The 20,568-nt window shown below is 43.5% G+C and overlaps 1 protein-coding gene across 16 annotated transcripts in view; it reads left to right on the top strand.

Annotated features, from left to right (window-relative positions):
* Positions 1-20,568, top strand: part of COBL (cordon-bleu WH2 repeat protein) — a 299,997-nt gene that overhangs the window by 259,110 nt on the left and 20,319 nt on the right. For all 16 annotated transcript variants that reach the window (XM_003318428.7, XM_519099.8, XM_003318429.7 and 13 more), the window contains one exon: positions 13,342-13,651. In XM_003318428.7, the coding sequence (XP_003318476.2) occupies positions 13,342-13,651 (310 nt within the window). The remainder of the gene's footprint in view (positions 1-13,341; positions 13,652-20,568) is intronic.

Genomic DNA, 20,568 nt, shown 5'->3' with positions numbered 1-20,568 from the left:
TCACAGGCAGGGGAGGAGACAGTGTGGATCCACTGGAAAAAGGGAAGATTCCCATTCGTGGTGGGACAGGACAGGATGGCAGATTTCACCAGGCTACTCAGAAGGACACATGATTCAAAACTGACCAAGTGTTTATTTCTGCAATTGTTCATTTAATATCTTGGTTGATCACAAGTAACAAACTGCAGAAAGCAAAACCTCCAACAAGGAGGGACTACTATGATGGTTTTTGCTGTGTGTGTGTGTGTGTGTGTGTGTGTGTGTGTGTGTGTGTGTGTTGGGAGAGCACTGTATACAAGCATAGTTATTAGTCATTTCGCTTTTCTCCACTCACTTTTAATGGTATGTTAGCATTGTGTGATTTCTAAAAATACTCAGAAGAGAACTCACCTTGGAACAAGCCCCGATTAGAGTATCTTTTCAATATTAAAAGATATGTTTTATTCCTTAGTCCAGAACCAGGTAACAGTTTAAATTAGTCATCTTCACAGTCTTTGCTATTTAATCTGACCCAAAGTTCAGGCAATTGATACAAATAACTAATAAGGCAAAAATAACCCAGCTGGCCAGGAAACTGATGCCCTGAGGTTGCAGATGGAGGCACTGATGCAGAGACACCAGACAGGTCATCCTTGGAGACTCAGGCTTCAATGCTGCCATTGATGAGGGCTCATTTCCCCCGGTGACGATACAGGCACCTCTCACTAGCCTTTTGACAGCCTTTTGACACCTGGGATGTAGAGGCTCTTTGCTGCCTCTCCTCTGTTTTCTCCAGCATCTCGGGGTCCCATTTGCTCGCACTCAGGCTGTGCCACCCCTACCCTGCTCAGCTCTCCTCCCCCTGCTCTTCCTCATGCCCCCACTTCATCATGCACCCCCCCATATTGTTTCTTTGCTCTTTTGTTTTTGACGTAGTTTACAAACATTTGGAATGTGTTTCATTTTTGTAAGTAATTTCCTCATTCTGTCTTTCTGAAACTATTCTATTATAGTTTCCGCAAGTAATTATTTCAGCTCTACTTCTGTCTGAAGAAAAATGACACTTGTAACTTTGTTGAGGGCATTTTGGGACAAATTCCCATGAAACAGGAGACATGTGAAGAGCACTGAGATGGGAAATGGAATCTGCTAATTTTAGAAAAAGGCAAATACTCCTGCCTTTTGAGAGCAGGGACTGAATGTGACTTTTTAAAACTGGTCGTCCGTTAACTCCAGCGCCTGTTGTTGGAGACAGCTGTCTTTGAACTATTGCAGGGAATAGGTTTCAGTAAGATGACGACAGAAAGCTACATGGGGATACAAAGCTTAAATGTAGGTGGTTCTCACCTGCAGCCCAGCGAGGGGAGAAAGCCGGCTGGCCAGGAACTCTGGGGGAGGTACGAAGGAAGCCCTCCCATGTGTGGCCCAGGCCGGCCGGCCGGCAGCAGCAACACCTGGGAACATGCGCCCCTGGGCCCACCCCAGCCCCACTGAATCAGAAACTCATGGGGGTATGGGGTCTGGACAATCTCTATTTTAACAAGCCCTCCAGGGGGTTCTGACACGGGCCAAGTGCAAGACCATCATCTTCTCAGAGAACTTAGGATGTTTATGGACAGCCAGGCAGCTAGGCCCAGCGCCTGTGATAATTTTAGCTACCATTACTGAGCATTGACCCTGTGCCCTGCTAGCTCCTTCATAAGTGCTGTCTCGTTTAATCTTCACTAAGTCCTTAGAGAGAGGAATTTGGCCTTGTGGATGAGGACGTTAAGAGATGAGTTTGAGTTTCCCGCAGCCCTTGAGGGGCTGAGCGCCGAGCTGGAAGGACATGCTATTAGTGCAACAGAAAAGAGTGGCAGTAGCATGGGCTTTGCGAGTCCAGGAAGGATGCGCGCTGGGGCCCCTGGAGACACCAACCTCATGGAGGAGGGAGGGCCTGAGCCGCCCTTGCGGGAAGATAAGGACTTTCAAGAGGAAAGAGAAGGACTTGTTCTGAGAACTCCGGCTGGGGATGTGTGCAGTAGCCAACCCTGGGGTCATATCTGCAAGTCCTCTTCTCTCTGAACCTGCTCCCTTGGCTCCCAAAAGGCACCCCCTGTCTCCTGGCTCCCCATCTGTCCCCTCAACTCTCCAGGCTGCTCCAGGGAAGAAAGGTTTGGATCCTGGATAGCGGACAACCTTCTCTGCTGAAACGAGGAAGGCTGTGGAAAGGAAACGATGTTTTACATTGAAAGCAAGTTCCGTTTTCTTATATTTCCAGCCATATCATGGGTGATGTGCCCCGAAAACCCCTCCTGCTACCAAGCATCTTGAAAGGCTGGGTTTTCTGTCGTGGACATCATTGTAAATGCGTAGCCAAGCTTTGTGTTGCACAGAAAATGAGAAGGAAATCATAAAACAGAAGCGTGAGGGAGAGCTGAGATGCTGGGGGCTTCTGAGGAGGCTGGGGCTGGTCTTAGTCATCTGGGGCCTGCCTTAGGGGTTCCGAGGGCCCCTGGCCAAGCGGCAGAGAGGAACGGGGCCCACAGCAGTCCCCAGTGCAGGGAGATGCCATGGAGAAAAAACAGCAGAAAGTCACTCCTCTCCAGGCCAGGCAGTCAGAAAGGAAAAAAAGTTACAGTAGCTTCAGTTCACCTGAAACATGGCCATCTCCCAACAAGCCCAGCACACATACGAGGAAGGCCCATGAAGAGTCCTTCACCTTCAAGGAGCGTGAAGAGGCCTGGACAGCAAAACGAGAACTGTGGGGCCAACCCAGTGGAAATCTCACAAACTCAGTAGATTTTATAGATGGCAAAATTTAAGAAGCCGTCCATAAGGAAATAAAAGAACTGGCCAAGAAAGAAGTTTGTAATTTATGTGAAAAGAAAAAAAAAGCGAAAAGTTTCCTTTTTATGTGTTCTTCGTTTGTTTGTTTGTTTGATTGAGACAGAGTCTCACTCTGTCCCCTAGGCTGGAGTGCAGTTGCAGCACGATCCCAGCTCACTGCAACCTCTGTCTCCTGGGTTCAAGCAATTCTTCTGCCTCAGCCTCCCGAGTAGCTGGGATTACAGGCACACACCACCACTTCCAGCTAATTTTTATATTTTTTGTAAAGACAGGGTTTCACCATGTTGGCCAGGCTGGTCTCGAAATCCTGACCTCAAGTCATCCACCCACCTCGGCCTCCCAAAGTGCTGGGATTACAGGCGTAAGCCACTGCGCCCAGCCCTTTTTATGTTGTAATTTTTCTTTAAAACAGCTAATAAAATGTTGCATTGCAGAGGAACAGTGACAATTTTGTCTGTTACCACCAACCTCCACTTTTAGGTACAAGGGAAGGAGGAGCAGAGACACAAAGACGAGAAGCTAAGATTGGCTGGGCCCGGCCGAGGGGCCCTGTGCCAGGTGGGGAGGCACCTCTCAGGGGCAGGCGAGGCACAGGGATGGGCGCTTGGGATGACTGACATTACAGGGTGGCATTACAGCGCACCCAGACATCTTCTCTGAGTTATAGAAAGTGACCTGTAATATTGTCTGTTCTTCAGCATGCAAGAGACGAGGCTCAGATATCTGGATTCTTAGCTTTTGTCAAAGAATGCTCTTTTCTGTTATTGCACACTAAACGTTGATTATATTATCGAGAATTTACATTGCACAGTGTGCCAGCTTGAGGAGGCCTTCCTGACTGGGTGAGATGCCCTGAACTCCAAGTACCCATTTGAACGGGGTCAGCCTGGGTCCCTGAGGGCAGCACAGGGCAGGGCACACAGCTTGCCCAGAAGATGCCATCTGCCTGTCAGGCAAGAGGATGGTCTGACTCCTTTCCTCTCTTATCTTCCGTAGAGGTCTATTTTATTTCTTATTTAAATCACAGTGAATTTCAAAGGGGATTGTAGGCAGCTTTTTGTGTCAGTATTATTCAAATTAGAAAAGTCTAGAAAAAGGAATAATTTTTATTTTAAATGATTGGAAATAAAAATATGTTAATTAATGCTATTTTTGAAATCTCCATTTTCCTTAAGTGGTTAGAAGTAAACACTAGGAGAGCTCAGAAATATATGTGCTGGGAAGGGAGAGGGAGAAGGAAATGCAGTTAAAGGCAGCCATAAAGGCACAGCTCAGTCCTGCCTTCTTGGGAAACAAGGCCAAAGGGATCAGAGAGGATGCTGCGTCAAACAGCACTCATTTATTTAATAATTTGGTCATGTTTATATCAAATTTACATCCAGAGTGATAGATGAACAGTGTGTTATGGAAAGCTAAGTAAAAGTAGGCCACATACTTTATTCTCTAGAGTTCTGATGATAAAAGGATAGAAGTTGGAAGAAAGCAGCAGAAGGAGGGATGGCATTTTTCTTAGGTTGCCCATCTCAGATGGTGGCTGCCTCACCTTTGCTTCATAATAGACCCAAAGCATAGTCAATTTGAGATTGAGTCCCTTGGCGCCTTGGCAGGTCCCTGAACCTCTCTTTCTGAGGCATTGATTAAATAAAATTTATGTGTTTTAATAGATAGACAACCGGGAGACAGAGTTTCTATTTTGACAATGAAAACTAAGACACCAGCTTTGTTCTTGCCAGCAGGGATGGCCATCCACTGCCCCACACTTCCCTCAAAGGTGAGGCCCCAGAAATGTGTAAAAAAGGACTGAAGGTTTTTGCCTCAAGAAATGGTTTCAAATATGTTGAGATTCCCAGATAAATGGATCCAAGATTTGTTCCATAGAACATGGAAGAAAATCTTTTGGCTTAGAAAAGTCTAAATGCAGATATACTCAGGATTCATGTAACATGTTGGTTAAAGAACCTTAATTTGACTCCTGCCTACCATGTGGGTCTTTTGTGATGTTTGAATGAACTTGCCCTTTTTATAAGCTGAGCAGAGTGTTTCTGCAACACACACCCTCAGGGATAGGTGACATAATTTGTTGGTTGGGGCTTCTTGTATAATTTGCAAAATAGGAATAATAATATCCACACTACAGGGGGCATGTGGACTAAATAAGGAGGTAGGTAAATATTATCCATTTGAACACTGCAGAATGTCAAAACCCAATTACCGTTATGTGGTTTGCAAATATCAGTGTTGAGCTGTACTATCTGATAGTAAATTAGCCAATAGTGTAATATTTTAGACTACTCTTAAAGCCCATGACAGTGGCATGGAGAAGGAATCCTGTTTAACTATTTGCTTGAAAACAACAACAAAAAAAAGCACATTACAATAAAATGAAACTTCAGTTTCAGGGTAGCTGAACTGATTCTAAGCATCATCAGCCAAAGCCAGCATTGTGGCTACAGAGAAAAACTGGCCACCCTATCCAGATGGAATCCTTGCCCCGGAATGCAAGCGTCCGTCTCTGTCCCTGTGGAACTTCACTTAGTCCAGTCCTGGTTCATGCACCGCACCCATGACTGCTGTTGATAGGCTTTCTGATCCATAGTAAGGAAACAGCAATATTCACATGCGGCAAAGAAATTCACTCCATACCATCACTGATACCCCCATTTAAACACAGGAAAGACAGCCAAGAGTTGGTAGATAGTTTTGTTTTTAATGCATGAAAGAAGGACAACAAAGTGGTCAGAGAAATTTACTCCAAAGGAAGTAGAGTTAAGTTAGGAAATAGAACAGAATTTTAAAATAAATACTTTTAGTCATTGCCTCAGAAAATGTCAGTAGATCATCACATAAAACAAGAGCAGGCTATTATTGAAAAACAAATAAGCATCAAAACATTCTTGGAAATTAAATACACATCTTTAGAAATGTGCACATTTAGACACATTCAGGTAAAAATTTTAAAAATCCACAGATAAAATTTTACTAGCTTCTAGAGAGGGATTATATATAGCTATAAACAAATCATGTGAATGTATGCCTTCTCATCTATGACACAAGATGCTAGAAAACAGAGAAGTGGAGAAGACAGTCTTAAAGAAGAAGGATTTTCATCTGAATCTTCCTTTGGTTTAGCCATATACTGGTAGTCAAGGATAACAAGTAAATGGAGCCAGCCTTCAGACGCAAGAGAGCTTCGAGAGTATACCCTCCTAAGTTAGATTATACTCAAATGTATAATCCAAATAACGGAAAATAAATCTAGGAAAGGGAAAGACATATATGTAGCTGTCCAATTTAATATGTAATTTAATATAAAATAATGGTTCCTATAATAGAAATACCATAATGTTACATAGATATATGTGCAAAATAAAGGAAATTTAGACATTTATTAGACAAGACTCCTCAGTTCTCAGAAACAAGTATGTCTTGACCAGTTATGCATAATTGGGTTTTGTGGCGATTTTTTAGCTCACATAACTGGCACTTCCAAGAGACTAATCTTTATTATGGGCATGGTTGGGGCCAGGAGCTGAAACATTGTCTTAGAACTATGTTCCTCTGCAGTCCGTGGATAAGTTCTTCCCTGTGCTGGTTAAAATGGCAGCCATTTATCCAAAACTTGTACCCAATCCATTTATTCCAGCCCGATTGGACCATCTTCCTGAACACCTCTGGTGGAAAGGTGCTGAGAAGGACTTTGATTGGTCCAGCATGGAACACATACTCATCTTTGGATATAACATTGTCCTAGGGAAATAGTTAGGGGCAGATAGTCTCACCCAGATATGTTAAATCAGTTACCTGCAAGAGGACAGAATTCTTTTAACACAAACAGAGTGAGAGTGGTGGGCAGAGAAAAACAGCAGCTGTTTATTATATGTTTTTAAAAGAACAGCAGTTGGAACACAGCTCTGTGTTACAGTGGAATAACTTGGAATTTTCTCTGCCCAGGGACTCTAATAGGCACGTTAAGATTCTAGGACTAGAGTTTGGTTCAGATAGTGAAGAAATAGGAGCTGACTGATACCAAGAATACATCACTTGACTCTTAAGAGAATCCAGGTCTAATTTTAGATCCATAAATGTTTTTCAGACCTTCATTATCTTGCCTTCTTGAAAAGATAAAAATGTGTGTGTGTGTATATAGTAGTGCTCTGGAGTCAACTGATTACCTTCATCATGCAGTGTCTTTGAGGAGCCCAGGTCTATGGGATTTTTGACAAGAGCATTAATATAAAATGTTATTAAATAGTGCCCATCAAACTAAAGAGGCTGTGATTTTGACAAGGAATGAACAGGCAAACTTCACTTGGAAGAAACTGTGCCTAGGGAATCAACTAGAGAAAAAGAGGGGAACAAAGTTTGAGGTGCCTACTCAGAGCAGAATCTATATAATGCTGGTGGCAGAGGGTCTCTCAAAGGCGAATCCTAAACCCAGCCTCTCCAAACCATGCCTCCTGAACATTTGCACACCTGTGTGTGCACACAGACACTAGGGATTCCAACCACTCAACAGTATTTGATGTTTCTCATGCAGCCTGGCATTTCTCTGCTTTTTCCCATCTTTTGACCCAACTGTCCTCTACCTGCCAAAATCGTGCTTGTGTTCAGATGCAGTCCAATGGTCACTTTCCTGTGTCCTCTAATTAGAATGAGTGACCCCACTTCTGTATTCCTGTGGTATTGTCCATGAATCCCACCTTCACAACTCTTAAATTGACTGAAATGTATTGTGTACATTGGTGGGTTTAAACTGGGTACACGTTCTTCTGGGAGAATCAGGACTTTCCAAGGGAATCCACTTCCAAATGTTATACCTCCACATGTATTCTTTCCTGGAATTCATGTGCCTGAGAACTCACCTGTGACCAGCATCATTCCAAGTCTTTTTCCCCAATGCCAGTTTTACAGATGCCCTCCTTCTCCTTCATAAAAGACAGACATACCCCTCACCCATCAGGAAACTCACTGGGGTGCACTTTCCTGAGATGGGCAAACCTTATTCCTGATCTCAAACAAAAGAACAAATGGAAATATTGGTATAAGATCAAGCAGATAAATTAATGAGTTGGTGGCGAATCTTTTTGAACATCAGGTGGTTTCCCAATTTTTCTTTCCAACCAAATTGACAAAGGATCTAACTGAGTTGTCAGATTATAGATCATTAAGCATATTTTTTGTGACAGATTAATGAAGTGATTTTTGACATATATTAGAGGAAAAGTTCTAAAAACCTAATGGAATGATGTAACCATAACAAAAGTCCCTTAATTTACCTTCGTATGTGACAAGCTTTGCCTAGTGCTTATATCTATAAGATGAAAAGTAGACCTGAATTTATGCCAAACCCTGCCTCATGCTAGCAATAAGTAATCCAGTCATTTTTAAGGAATTAATTGAAAAAGCCTCACTCACTTATGAAATGCATTTCCAAATGATATTTTACCATTTTGCTTAAGAAATGTCAAAGTTTCTAAGAACATTTATGTAATTTTGGTTGGCTGTTTTCTATTAGCACAAGGATAACAATATAAAAAGGAATTTAATACAACTTGCTTATGGTGAGGGAAAATAAAAATTACATTTTAACTTAGATACATATTCTATACAAAGAGGCTTGATGAATAAAAAAAAACTCAAGCATAAAGTACATTCAGTTAGGATAAGATTCTGTTAGGTAGTGAAATGGAAATAAGTTCAAGGAAGAAGAGACATGCTCTAAAATTCTGCCTGTTAAAGGAAGAACTCATTTACTAATTTTTACGTGGAGGGGCCTGGGCATGAAAATACTATGATATCCAGATTCCTTTGTTTATATTTTTAAATGGCAAAATATTTTTGCCATTGTAAATGGCAATTTACAATTAATTTAGTTGTAAGTGGCATATTAAACAGTAATACAATTTTAAAAATTACAGTATTTTTAAATTGTAAAATATTAATATTTATAACACAATTAAAATGTACATCTATTGCAACCAACTGAACTCATGATGGAAATTTTCAGACGTCAATGAAAAATGGAAGGAGATGCATGATTGTTCAAAATTATTTGGAGGGATATGCCAAAAAATTATTTCTATTTATTTATTTATTTATTTTTGAGATGGAGTCTTGCTCTGTCGCCCAGGCTGGAGTGCAGTGGTGTGATCTCGGCTCACTGCAGCCTCCGCCTCTCAGGTTCAAGCAATTCTCTGCCTCAACTTCCCGAGTAGCTGGGATTACAGGTGTGCACCACCACACCTCGCTAATTTTTGTATTTTTAGTAGAGACAAGGTTTTGCCATGTTGGCCAGGCTGGTCTCGAACTCCTGGCCTCAAGTGATCCACCCACCTCAGCCTCCCAAAGTGCTGGGATTACAGGTGTGAGCCACTGCACCTGGCCCCCCCAAAATTATTGAAATGCTTTATGTCAGTTTGTATCACTAGTTCAGAAGCACTTTACCTTGTAATTTTTCCCTTTCTTCCAAGTGCCTAGAACATAGAGAACAAAGTCAACGCAGGTTAAGATGAAGTGCAGCTTTGCTTGTTGGTTGTGAGTGGCCATGGGACCCACAGGCAGCAGTGTGAGGTGGCGAGATAGCTTTTCTTTCATTGAAACATTTTCTCTGGGCCATATAAATTTGGTGAAACTGGCTTTTGAGAAATCCTCTTTCTTAATGAACCACAAAAAAAGCAATATCATAGGACACAAGATCTTTAATTTGCGTTTAATAAAACAATAAAATGAATCCATTCCAAAATTACTTGGAAGATACTTACATTTAGTGATGGAATTATCTTTGCTGACTCTGTAAAAGAAAAACTAGTACCGAACTGAGAATAATTGTGTTCAACTTGAGGAACTAGTAGCCTTAAGTTAGCATTTTCTTCTTTATACTTGAGCTGAAGAATTTACCAAAGCTCATTCAGAGATATGTAATGGCCTCTGAACCATGGGATTATATAATTTAGGTGGAGGACAATAGAAGGGTTAATATTCCTTACTCAGGCTCTGTGGCTATTCATTTAGAAGAGAATTAAATCATGAATTTATATTAGGCTTCTGCTAAAGACAAAGTAAGTGTGCTTTTTCACATTTGCAAAAATCCTGCAGTAATAACTTTTTAGTTCAAAGAGATTGTTCATGCCTTAAGAGAATAGCAAAGTTGCCAGTGCATTAATTAACTCAAAAATAATGACTTACCCTCTCAGGGAAGACAGAATATAGCAGAAAGGACAAAGCCAATGTTGTATTCCTTTTAAAGATTCCTAATTAGTCACTGGTCAGTTGTAAAAATGAGTGTTTACATCCTATATTTTGATTTGGCATTTCAAAGACTGTTAACAGTTCCACTCTGGAAGGGATTTTAGAGCCCGTCAGAGCCAACTGCTTATTTTACAGAAAGGGGAAAGGGGATTGTTCAGAGTGCAATTTGGGCTTTCAATTCAGCCCTCCTCCTGCTGCCCCTGGGTTTCAGGCTGGGGTCCCTGGATCGCTGGCTCTACGGAAGCCCCTCAGAGGCTGGACAGAGGGTGGGAAATGGGACACACACAGGATCTGGAGGACAGGACCTGGGCCCCCAACCTCGATGCAGCCCAAGCAGCTCCACGTTTTCCTTTTATGTTCTGAGTTTCCGTTTAGCATTGATGAAGAAAAAAAAAGTCTCCTGCACCATTATCTCATTCAGAAATTGTCAAAACATGTTACAGTTCATGGGGTTAATCATCGGAACCAGCTGAAGGAAGAAAAGAGATGTGGGGTGGGGGCAGGATGAGTGAGATGGGCATGTCTGATTCCAAACAAAAGATGCCCAGGACAGAGCAGACCTCAGAAAGGAGGGATCAGAAATTGCCTGAAAACTCACACCAACACAGGTTGGGGCTTCACAGGAATATCTGCCCTTCTCTTCAGATCTGTGCTCTCTCTGACAGCTCACCAGGAAGCTTCTCTGGAAAGTTCCCCACTCAGCCTCCATCACCCTCCTCAAAGCCTTTGCAGGTGCTCCCCCTTGGCCACACCCTGCCCCACCCTATACTCCGAGCAGGTGCCGGCATCACTGTGGGGAGGTCTGCCTGGTCTTTCCTGGACGGGTCCTACCCCTTTGGCAGAAGGCCTTTCACCCATGTTCCCTCTCCTCCCAGCATTTAGACAGTTGTCTTTTCAATTCCTGTGCCACTCTTCTCCCTAGACGCAGATAAACCTCCTGAGAGCAGGCCCCCCACCCCCACCTGCTTCTGCACCAATGGCATGAATGGTGTCGCAGGGCTGTGGCCAGGCCACACGGGCCATGGGAAGATTATCCACATGGAGAGCAGGAGGGCTGGCCTGGGCAAAAGGGGAGCTCTGGTAATAGCACTCGCATTAGTCATTTTGTAAATGGTTTAACACGTGTGTGCACCAAATATGTGACCTCTCACTCCATGTTGATTTAAGGCTTTGCAGGTGGCTTAATTTAGACCACAGGCTCTCAACTTTTTTTTTATTGCCTCAAAACTTCTGAGGAATATATATGTATCACCCGACAAGCATTCCTGATCTTATAACTGGCTAGAGAAGGGGTGGAGGTGGGTTAGAGTCCCTCTGCCCTGCGGTGTGTTCTGTGCCTCCAGAGGGCATGTACCAGGTGCTCTGAGGGCCTCCTCCAAGGGGCCTGGCAGCAGACAGCTAGTGGGGACACATTTGTTAAGGTCACTTTGCGCCTCAGCGATAATCCCTGGAGAGGGAAGAGGGTAAGCCAGGCTAAACCAGCATTTGTGTGGCCCCTACTGTGTGCCACCACCTCGCTCAGTCCAGCCTGCCACACTCTGCCTATGGGAGCACACCGAGAGTTGGTGTGACCATACAGCACTGTCATTCTTTGCGTACGTGTCTGTCCCTTCAGAAGCTGTGAGTGCCAGAGAGCCCACATGCTTGGATTGGAAATATGTGTCCCCAGGCCCTGTCACAGGGCCGTTCACATTACCTTACTCCGCCAGGGTGTGAATCCAGGTCTCTGTGACCTGAGAGTTTTACTCTTGTCATACTTTTTATATACAACATAGACAGAAAAAACGTGCTGGTTTTATTGTTCAGTGATGGCAGCAAAAGGGAAGGCAAGAGAGGAGTGATGGGAAACAGGGAGCTACTGCGACGTTTCTTCTCAATATTTGTCTTGAACAAGAGTCTGGCCACAAAAGCTGGGGAGAGAACTAGAAGAGTGAGGTCGCAGCAGACCAGCATCACTGCATTCAGCATATCTCCTCGTGCGTTTACACTGCTCTAAACTATTCCTTTTTTTCGTTCTATTCTTTACCTTGGAGCTCTTTAGTGAAATGTGTATTCTTTAAACTGTTGTTCTTTCATTTGTTTTATTGTTTGGAATCTCAAATAAACCATCACCTGATGGGATTTTCTTTTGGTTTCGTGGTGATAAGTTGTTAGTCTCCTGTCCAGTTAAAATGTTGGTGATGTTGAGTGCAATTGTGATGTCACTTCACTCTCAGTGCATGATTTTGTGGAGTGAGCACTCCCAGAGGAGTCTTAATTCACTTTGGGCATCCAGTGACTATTTAGGGGAAGAATGACTTTAAAACAAAATACACTGGGACTGCAACAAAACACAGTCCTTGTTTTCTGGACTGTTATAAATAGTGCTTAGATCATATGTCCTGAAGTGTCTTGAAGTTTAAAATCTATTTTTATTAAAAAACAATAACAACTCTAATATACATCTGGGCTAGACTTGTGTGTTTTTGTCCTTCAAATTTCATCTCTTTGCATAGAGGCTTCTGTGATTTTAGAGAATCTAGAAGCTCAGTAAGAGAAAAATAATGACCTCCCATTACTTACACTTAATGTATTGCTATCTACAAATAGCTAGGTAGTTGCGCAGAATAGCCATAGTGCTACCCATCATTAGTATTAATGCTTGACAGAACTTGGCTTGGAGAGCAAGTTGCCACTCTATGCATCTCACCAAACTCCTGCAGCGAATCACATTTAGTGCATAGGAGCCAGGTAACCTCAACCACAGAAACTGGCCTCACATGTAAAAATTAAGGGAGAGCCAAAAGCTGGGGAGTAGGGCCGTGAATCTTCCAGGCCAGATTTCAAATATGAAATACACATCAGATGTGTCCAAACTGATATTTATGTCTGCTTATTTATATTTCCAAAAACTCTAATTGTCTTAATGTTTTTCTAAAGATCTCACATTAAACAAGTTCCATTAAACCAAAGGCCAGACTAGAAACAATTGCATTCAACATGTCATTAGTTTGAATTTTTAAATGTGCTTGCCCATAGCCATAGAGAGGAGACCAATGTAAAAGGCTAATTAATCAAATACTGATTTTTGAGGGAAAATTTTGCCCTCAATCTTACACAAATGACTCCCTGTGAGTTAAAATGTTTCAGGAGTATTCAGCAGTATTTGAATGAGGGTCTTCCTTTACTTTGAGCACCCTGAATCCCAAATTTTAGAGCGGGGCCGACAGACTGATGTCACACTTGTTAGGCAGTATGGACGCCAGAGTGGTTTGGGCTGACCTGTCCTTGCCGTGTCTTGTCCAGTAAGCCTGCCCCTGGGGTCTGGCAGCCACTGCAGCCCGGATGGAGCCCCGCAGGTGCTGTCAGAGGCGGAGGAGACCGTGTCAGTTGGCAGCTGTTTCGCGTCGGAGGACACGACCGAGGACTCAGGAGTGATGAGTTCCCCCTCAGACATCGTCTCTCTGGACTCGCAGCAGGACAGCATGAAATACAAAGACAAGTGGGCCACAGACCAGGAAGACTGCAGTGACCAGGACCTCGCTGGAACCCCAGACCTGGGTCCCCAGAAGAGCCCCTTGTGGGAGAAGAATGGCTCTGAGAACTCACATCTGAGGTGAGTCATGGGAAGGATGGGTGGGTACGGAAGTCACAGCCACATCTGTGTCTCTAAAGAGGGTCTTTTGTCATGGGATCCAACACGTGCTATCACAGCCTGCTCTGCACCAGGGGCCCCGACCCTGATTCACAGCAGCTGCTCTCAGGCATGTCTCTGTGCTGTCTGTACATCTGCAGTAACTTACAAAGACTGTGTAAGAGTGGCTTGTTTGCTTTGGCACCATACCCTTAAGTATATTTTTCTACTCAATATCATGTTTGTAAGATTTATCCATGATGATATCTGTGTTGTTCATTCATTTATTTACCTGTTTTCCTGATAATGAACACTTAGATTGTTCTAGTTTTTCAGGGCTAGAAACAATGAGCAAGAAACATATGTCTCTATTTACATGTAGAGACTTTTCTAGAAGAGGAAAGTGACAGGAAAGAGACTCATCTTCAGCTTTATGGGATACCTGAAATGCTTATGCAGTTGGCGGGCCCCTCAGTGTCTGCAAGGTCCCCTTGTTGCACACCGATGCCAGTGATTAAGGTCAGTAGACATCTTGAGCTTTGCCAGCATGTAGGCATCAGATGGCATCTCATGTAGCTTTCATTTACATTTCTCTGATTAGGAAGGATGAGCATCTTGTCATATATTCATTAGCAATTTGGGCCTTATATTGGATTAATTGCCGTTTCATAGCCTTTGCCCTTTTAAAAAACATGCCACGTTTGGCCTGGCATGGTGGCTCATGCCCGTAATCCCAACATTTTGAGAGGCTGAAACAGGAGGATTGCTTGAGCCCAGGAGTTCAAGACCAGCATGGTCAATATAGTGAGACCTTTTCTCTACAAAAAATTTTAAAAATTAGCTGAGTGTGGTAGCATGTGCCTGTAGTCCCAGCTACTCTGGAGGCTGAGATGGGAGGATTGCTTGAGCCCAGGAGGTGAAGGTTGCAGTGAGTTGAGATTGTACCACTATACTCCATCCTGGGCAATAGAACAAGACTCAGTCTCAAAAAGAATTGAATTAAATTAAACATTGTTATGTTTACTTTTTTTGATTATTAAATTCTCCTTTGTCAGTTATTTACACATGGAACATTTCTAAGCCTGTGGCTTGAACTTAATTAATGTTTTCTTTTCTTGTACAATGATTGTCTTTACATTTTAATATTATTTAATTTTTCCTTTTTCTCTCAGATGTATATAATCTTTGCCTATTTAAGAGATCCTTCCCGTACCCTAAAAGACTAAAGATAGTCTGAATTTCTTGTAAAACTGCTTTCTCACATTTGGGCCCTCTTGTACCTGGGGTTTATTTTTGGGTGTGATATGAAGAAGGATCTATTTTTTCCCACTGATTCCTGTCCCCACTATGGTCAGACATCAAGTGTCCATGTGCACATTGTTCTGTTCCAATGCTCTTTTTGTAGCACTGGTGTATTTGTCCATCTCTGTACCAACACCACACTGTCAGGATTCCTTTCTTTATTATATAGAAAGGCATATTGATTCTCTTCAGCCCGCCAATGTTTTTCGTCTTTTAGATAAGTGTATTAATCAAATAATATTCAAATAAATATTATGGAAATGTTAACAGAAATAAGGTAAAATGGGCTGGGTGCAGCGGCTCAAGCCTATAATCCCAGCACTTTGGGAGGCTCAGGTGGGCAGATCACCTGAGGTCAGGAGTTCAAGACCTGCCTGGCCAACATGGTGAAACCTCATCTCTACGAAAAATACAAAAATTGGCTGGGTGTGGTGGCACTTGCCTGTAGTCCCAGCTGCTTGGGAGGCTGAGGCAAGAGAATCGCTTGAACCCTGGAGGCAGAGGTTGCAGTGAACCGAGATCGCGCCATTGCATTCCTGCCTGGGTGACAGAGTGAGACTCTGTCTCAAAAAAAAAAAAAAAAAAAAAAAGGAAAGAAATAAGGTAAACTGATTTAAAGAAATAGTTCATAAGCCAGTCACCAAAATGAATGAATGCTTTTATAATATATTTTTCAGATTTTGTTCCAACCCTATTCATATGAACTCACAAATCTGTATCTGGTTAGTGTAATTGTCTTATCAATAATACTTTATATTTCTTTGTACCTAACAGTTTGTCATGAGCACTTCCCCATGTTGTTATACACATCCCTAATAATGTTAAAGTATAGCTCTTCAATTCTTAGGATGACTCCAAGACCAAGTTTATATTTCATCAGAAAGGAAATTCAAAGGCAGCAATTGGTTCCTTCCTGCCTACCCCACACAAGATGCATTTTGCTGAGGTTGGCCTGTGTTGTTTACATCTGTGAGAACAGAACAAAATTATGGCATTTTTCCTTTTAGTCATTTAACATAAAGAAAAATCACTTTCTACTGTAATCTCCACGTCTGTTCTGCAGTTTGCATGGGGATTGCACAGGTTTGCATTCCACATCTGAAACTAATCAGACATGCGTTACTCTGCACCCCGAGGGATGCTGCGCATAGGACTCATTGTTTGCTTTGCTGGTGCTGACCGTTGATGTAAAATCTTGCTGATTTCTATCCAAATAATGAGGGTTAATATTGACTATGGCCACAGCCAGAATAATCATTGAGTCTTTGGAACCTGATGCTTTATGCAAACAGGGAATATGGCGTGTTTTCCTGCCCTCATCTCTGGGGTGCCACTGAATTTGAGAGTACTGTGGTGGGGAGGGAGGGAGTTCGGGAACCTGATAGACCTACAATGGAATCTTACCACCACTAACTAGCTGTTTGGCCTTTAAGACTCCACTTAATTTTGCCAAACATTAGCTTTTGATCATACACAGTGCAGATATGCCACCTATCTATCAGAGTTGTCATGAGCCTGGGAAAAGCCCAGCACAGATGATACCATGCATGTTGCATATATAATAAGTAGTACCCATTGTCAGAACTACTGCCCTTAGTTTTTAGGAAATGGGGGCACCATGAATTGCCCTGGACAATCACTTTCCTTCACTGGGATGTGGTCAGCTCATCAGTCAGATGAGGATGAAGATGCTCTTTGAGTCCCTCAGCCCTGTCTGTGATGCTGGGTTATTTGCCAAAGAGTTGGGATTGACTCTGCCCTTGCATGGAATTACTATAGTTTTGTGTGTGTGTGTGTGTGTGTGTGTGTGTGTGTGTGTGTGTGTTTGAGGGGAGGGGGGATTTCATAGAATGAATCTAGTTTTTGGGCACCATTTTGAGGTTTTTTTTTTTTTTTAACAAATTATCTCAACTGACAAATTAGACATATTCAGAGATTTCAGCATGGTATATCACATTTTTTCCCAAATACATGATTTTCAATAAATTTCAGGATTACTTAAAAGCAGTGCCTCCCATGCAATGCAGGGGTTGCAAATATGGATGCTTTAGGGGTAAGGCAGGGGTTAGGCGAGGTTGAGGGAGGCTCAGCTGGTGAGAGATCACAGGCAGTGTGGAAAACACATGCTTTCTCTAAAGAGAGCAGCCCTGCTCCCTCTGTCCAACTGTCACCCTGTGGGTTACAGACCCAGTGTGGCCAGTTTTTGAAGAGAAGCCAGAAATCTAGATTTTTATGTGATGTCTCTCAAATTGTAAATGTTGGTAACCAATTCAGGCACTCAGGGTGAAACGGAACACATATGCAAGCTGGATGTGGCCTGTTCCCAGACTTACACCCTCCTGAGGACTGAAGGCTGCATCGATTGTTGCACTTCTCTTTGGGAGAAACAAGATTACTTTGCTTGCCTATTTGTCAGCTTTGGAATACACTTGTCGCTACTGAAGTATTCCCTGTGCTATATTGCTTGAAAAATATCGATTCACACATAAGGTTGGGAACGTAGAGAGAATCTGCCTCTTTTGATGAAAATAGTGTGTTCCAGGGACAGGCTTGGCATTCACATCTGGAGTGAACCCTGTCGAAAGCCTAGGCAGCACAGGGGTGGTAAAGGCAGGGCTGGCAGGGAGCTGCCCAGGCAGCAGAACTCAGGTGTGGCCCGATGGAGCAGGCCTGTCAGGTGGTCACGATCCCTATAGTGAGGACCCATGCCTGGGGGCTGACAGCCCAGACTCAAGGTGAACTTGTGAGAGCGCAGAACCCACCACTGTTCACAGGGATGTGGCCCTAACCTTGGCCACCTGCACAGAAGAACCCTATTAGAACACTAAACAGCAGCATCCATGTTCAGACTCTGGTGGTTGAGAGAAACAATAGCAAAGAGGAGGTTTTCTGACAGGCAGTGTGAGCAAAAGCCTGGCAGAGCGTCCCTAGTTGGCACCTCAAGCTCTTCTTTCATTGTGCCCCTGAAACATATACCCAACACCACCTTGATCAAGAGGAGGCTGCCCAGAGAGGGCATGATCACCGTTCCTGGTGCCCTGTGCCTGGTCCCTGAGTCCAGCCTCCTGGCCCTACTCTGGATGACCCCCTATACCTGGTTTCCACAACTCATCCTGAGCTGCCCATTTGTGCTCCCAGAACCCGTGTTTGTCTTACATGGCAAACGACAAAGATGTAGGACCTAGCTGTGACATGAGCCCTCTCCATCCCCTCTGAATGACAGGCCTTAGGGGCTCAGGCAAAGCAGAAGTCACCCTCTGTCTGGCTGGCAAGGCCAGGCCTCTAGGCTGAGAGTGGAGTTGGATAGGTTGTGAAGCTGTCCCTGATAGCCCCAGACATCTTCAGCTTGCAGAAAGTCTCTGCAGTAGTCCCAGTCATCAAGAAAATGAGGATTGCTCATGGTTTATCAACTTGGCCAAGGTGGTGTCTTCTATTGCTACCCCTCTGTTACTTGGGTATTCACTAAACACGGTTTGGGAACAGCCTTAAGACCCTTCATCACCTGGAAAGACCCAAGTGTGTAAGGTCTACCTCGCTATGTTCTAGTTTTCTTAGCTATTTCTCCTTTCTCTGCACCCTATGAAGGTCAAAATCATCTAGACTCCTTTGGCTAGGGATGCCTGGGTTTACACATTGACAAGCTGGAGGCAAACACCATTTCCTCAAGAGCTCTGCCACCTGTCCAAGGAGAGAGCCATGTTGGGCTGGCCACAGCTAAAAACTGTCCTGGCCCAGTGGCATCTTCACTGCTTGGGTTGTGTGCAGTTGTATTTAGAGGCTCGACTAGCCTCGCTGCTGCTACAGCACCTGCTTCATACATGGCAGCATTGGTGGGCTCCATTTGGTGTCCTTGGAGCCAAGGCATTAAATTGAAGAGTCTCAAGAATACCATGCTTCTAAGAAGAGCAAGTGTGAATGCTTGGTAATAATTAGAATATGTTACATGTTGGGCTCATGCCTGTACTCCCAGCACTTTGAGAGGCCGAGGCAGGTGGATCACCTAAGGTCAGGAGTTCAAGACCAGCCTGGCCAACGTAGTGAAACCCCATCTCTACTAAAATTACAAAAAATAGCCAGGCATGCTGTTGGGCGCCTGTAATCCCAGCTACTAGGGAGGCTGAGGCAGGAGAATCACTTGAACCCAGGAGGCAGAGGTTGCAGTGAGCTGAGATCACACCACTGCACTCCAGCCTGGGTGACAAGAGCAAAACTCCATCTCAAAAAATAATTATTATTGGAATATGTTGTATGTGCTGCTGCAATTTGAAAAGCATATGTTTTCATCCAGTCATGTGATGGTATCCTATTATAATTTTTCACTGCAGAATAAATCTCAGTTGAAATTTGACCTTGTAAAGGGAACATCAGAGTCCCAGAGTCTTCCTCTCAACATAGTACAGCCAGTGAAGAAACTCCTAAGGAAGAGCTCAGCCCAAGATCTGAACAGGAATAATAGAAATGTGCATGTGGTGGTTGCATTTCATTCTGGGGACACCTGGGCATGGCCCTCAGGGAAGGTCCTTTGTGCCTCACACACAGCTCTGCCCTGGACTTCATGGACTCACAGACTCTTCCGACAGGCATCTGTCCCTTACATATGACCCCAGCCAATGCTCCTAATAGTTAAAGAATCACTAAATATGAAGATTGAAGAGTCTGCATTTAGACTGCTTAGGGAAGGAACTGCCCATGGCTGGCAGTGGTGTGCCCAGTGACTTCACCTCTTGGTTCAATTTCCTGGTCAGTAAAATTGAGATATGCACTACCTCCTCCTTACAATAGTACCTGATACATTGCTAGCCTTCAACAATTGGTAGCTGGTGTTATTGTTGCTGGTATTGTTATGTACAACTGACTGAGGAAGGGGAGAAATTTGATTTGCTAGGTAATCTTTGTAACTTGTATCTAGCTCTGATCATCTTCCTCTTTATTTATAACATGTTTGAAAAATAGATAAATAGACACATATTATATGTGTGCATGCGTATATGTGCATGTATGTGTATATGAGAGAGAGAGAGAGATGGATGGGGAAGTGGAGGAGACTGTATCTCCTCCTACCTGCAGGGAAGGAACAGTGGAACTAGCACTGATTATAAACTCTTGAATTCTGAAAGCAACCTTGCTATAATGAGGCAATATCTAACTGTGTATAATTATTGTGAAAATCTGAGTTCTAGGGTTCCTTTTGGGAACATCAATTCCACAGGAATGCTGTGAGAAGTAATAGAGAGAGATCGAATAAGTGGGTGTCAGGCTTTTTCTTTTTTAACAGTAAGGCCAAACTGAAATCATATGCAGAGCCACCAAAGTTAGAGAGTGTAGCTTCTCCAGTTGAAGGGAGCCTCCCTGGAGTGCCCGATGTCCCATTTCAGCCTGGCAGCCTGTACATTTCCTTCTCAGCCCCCACTTTTTGGTGCCTGCTGGGGATGATGGCTGCAGAAGCACTTTGTGAGGAGCTGTGCTGTTACCTGCAGGCTTGTGACTATGAGGAGCCTTATGGGACTGAGGGCCTGTAGTGAGAGGTGCAGAGGGACCCAGATCACACCAGCCAACCTCTGAAACCTGCTGACTGCAGAAACTTTGTGACACAGGAG

This window comes from Pan troglodytes, chromosome 6, assembly GCF_028858775.2.
Source record: "Pan troglodytes isolate AG18354 chromosome 6, NHGRI_mPanTro3-v2.0_pri, whole genome shotgun sequence".
NCBI lineage: Eukaryota > Metazoa > Chordata > Mammalia > Primates > Hominidae > Pan > Pan troglodytes.
This window is presented reverse-complemented; position numbering and strand designations above follow the sequence as displayed.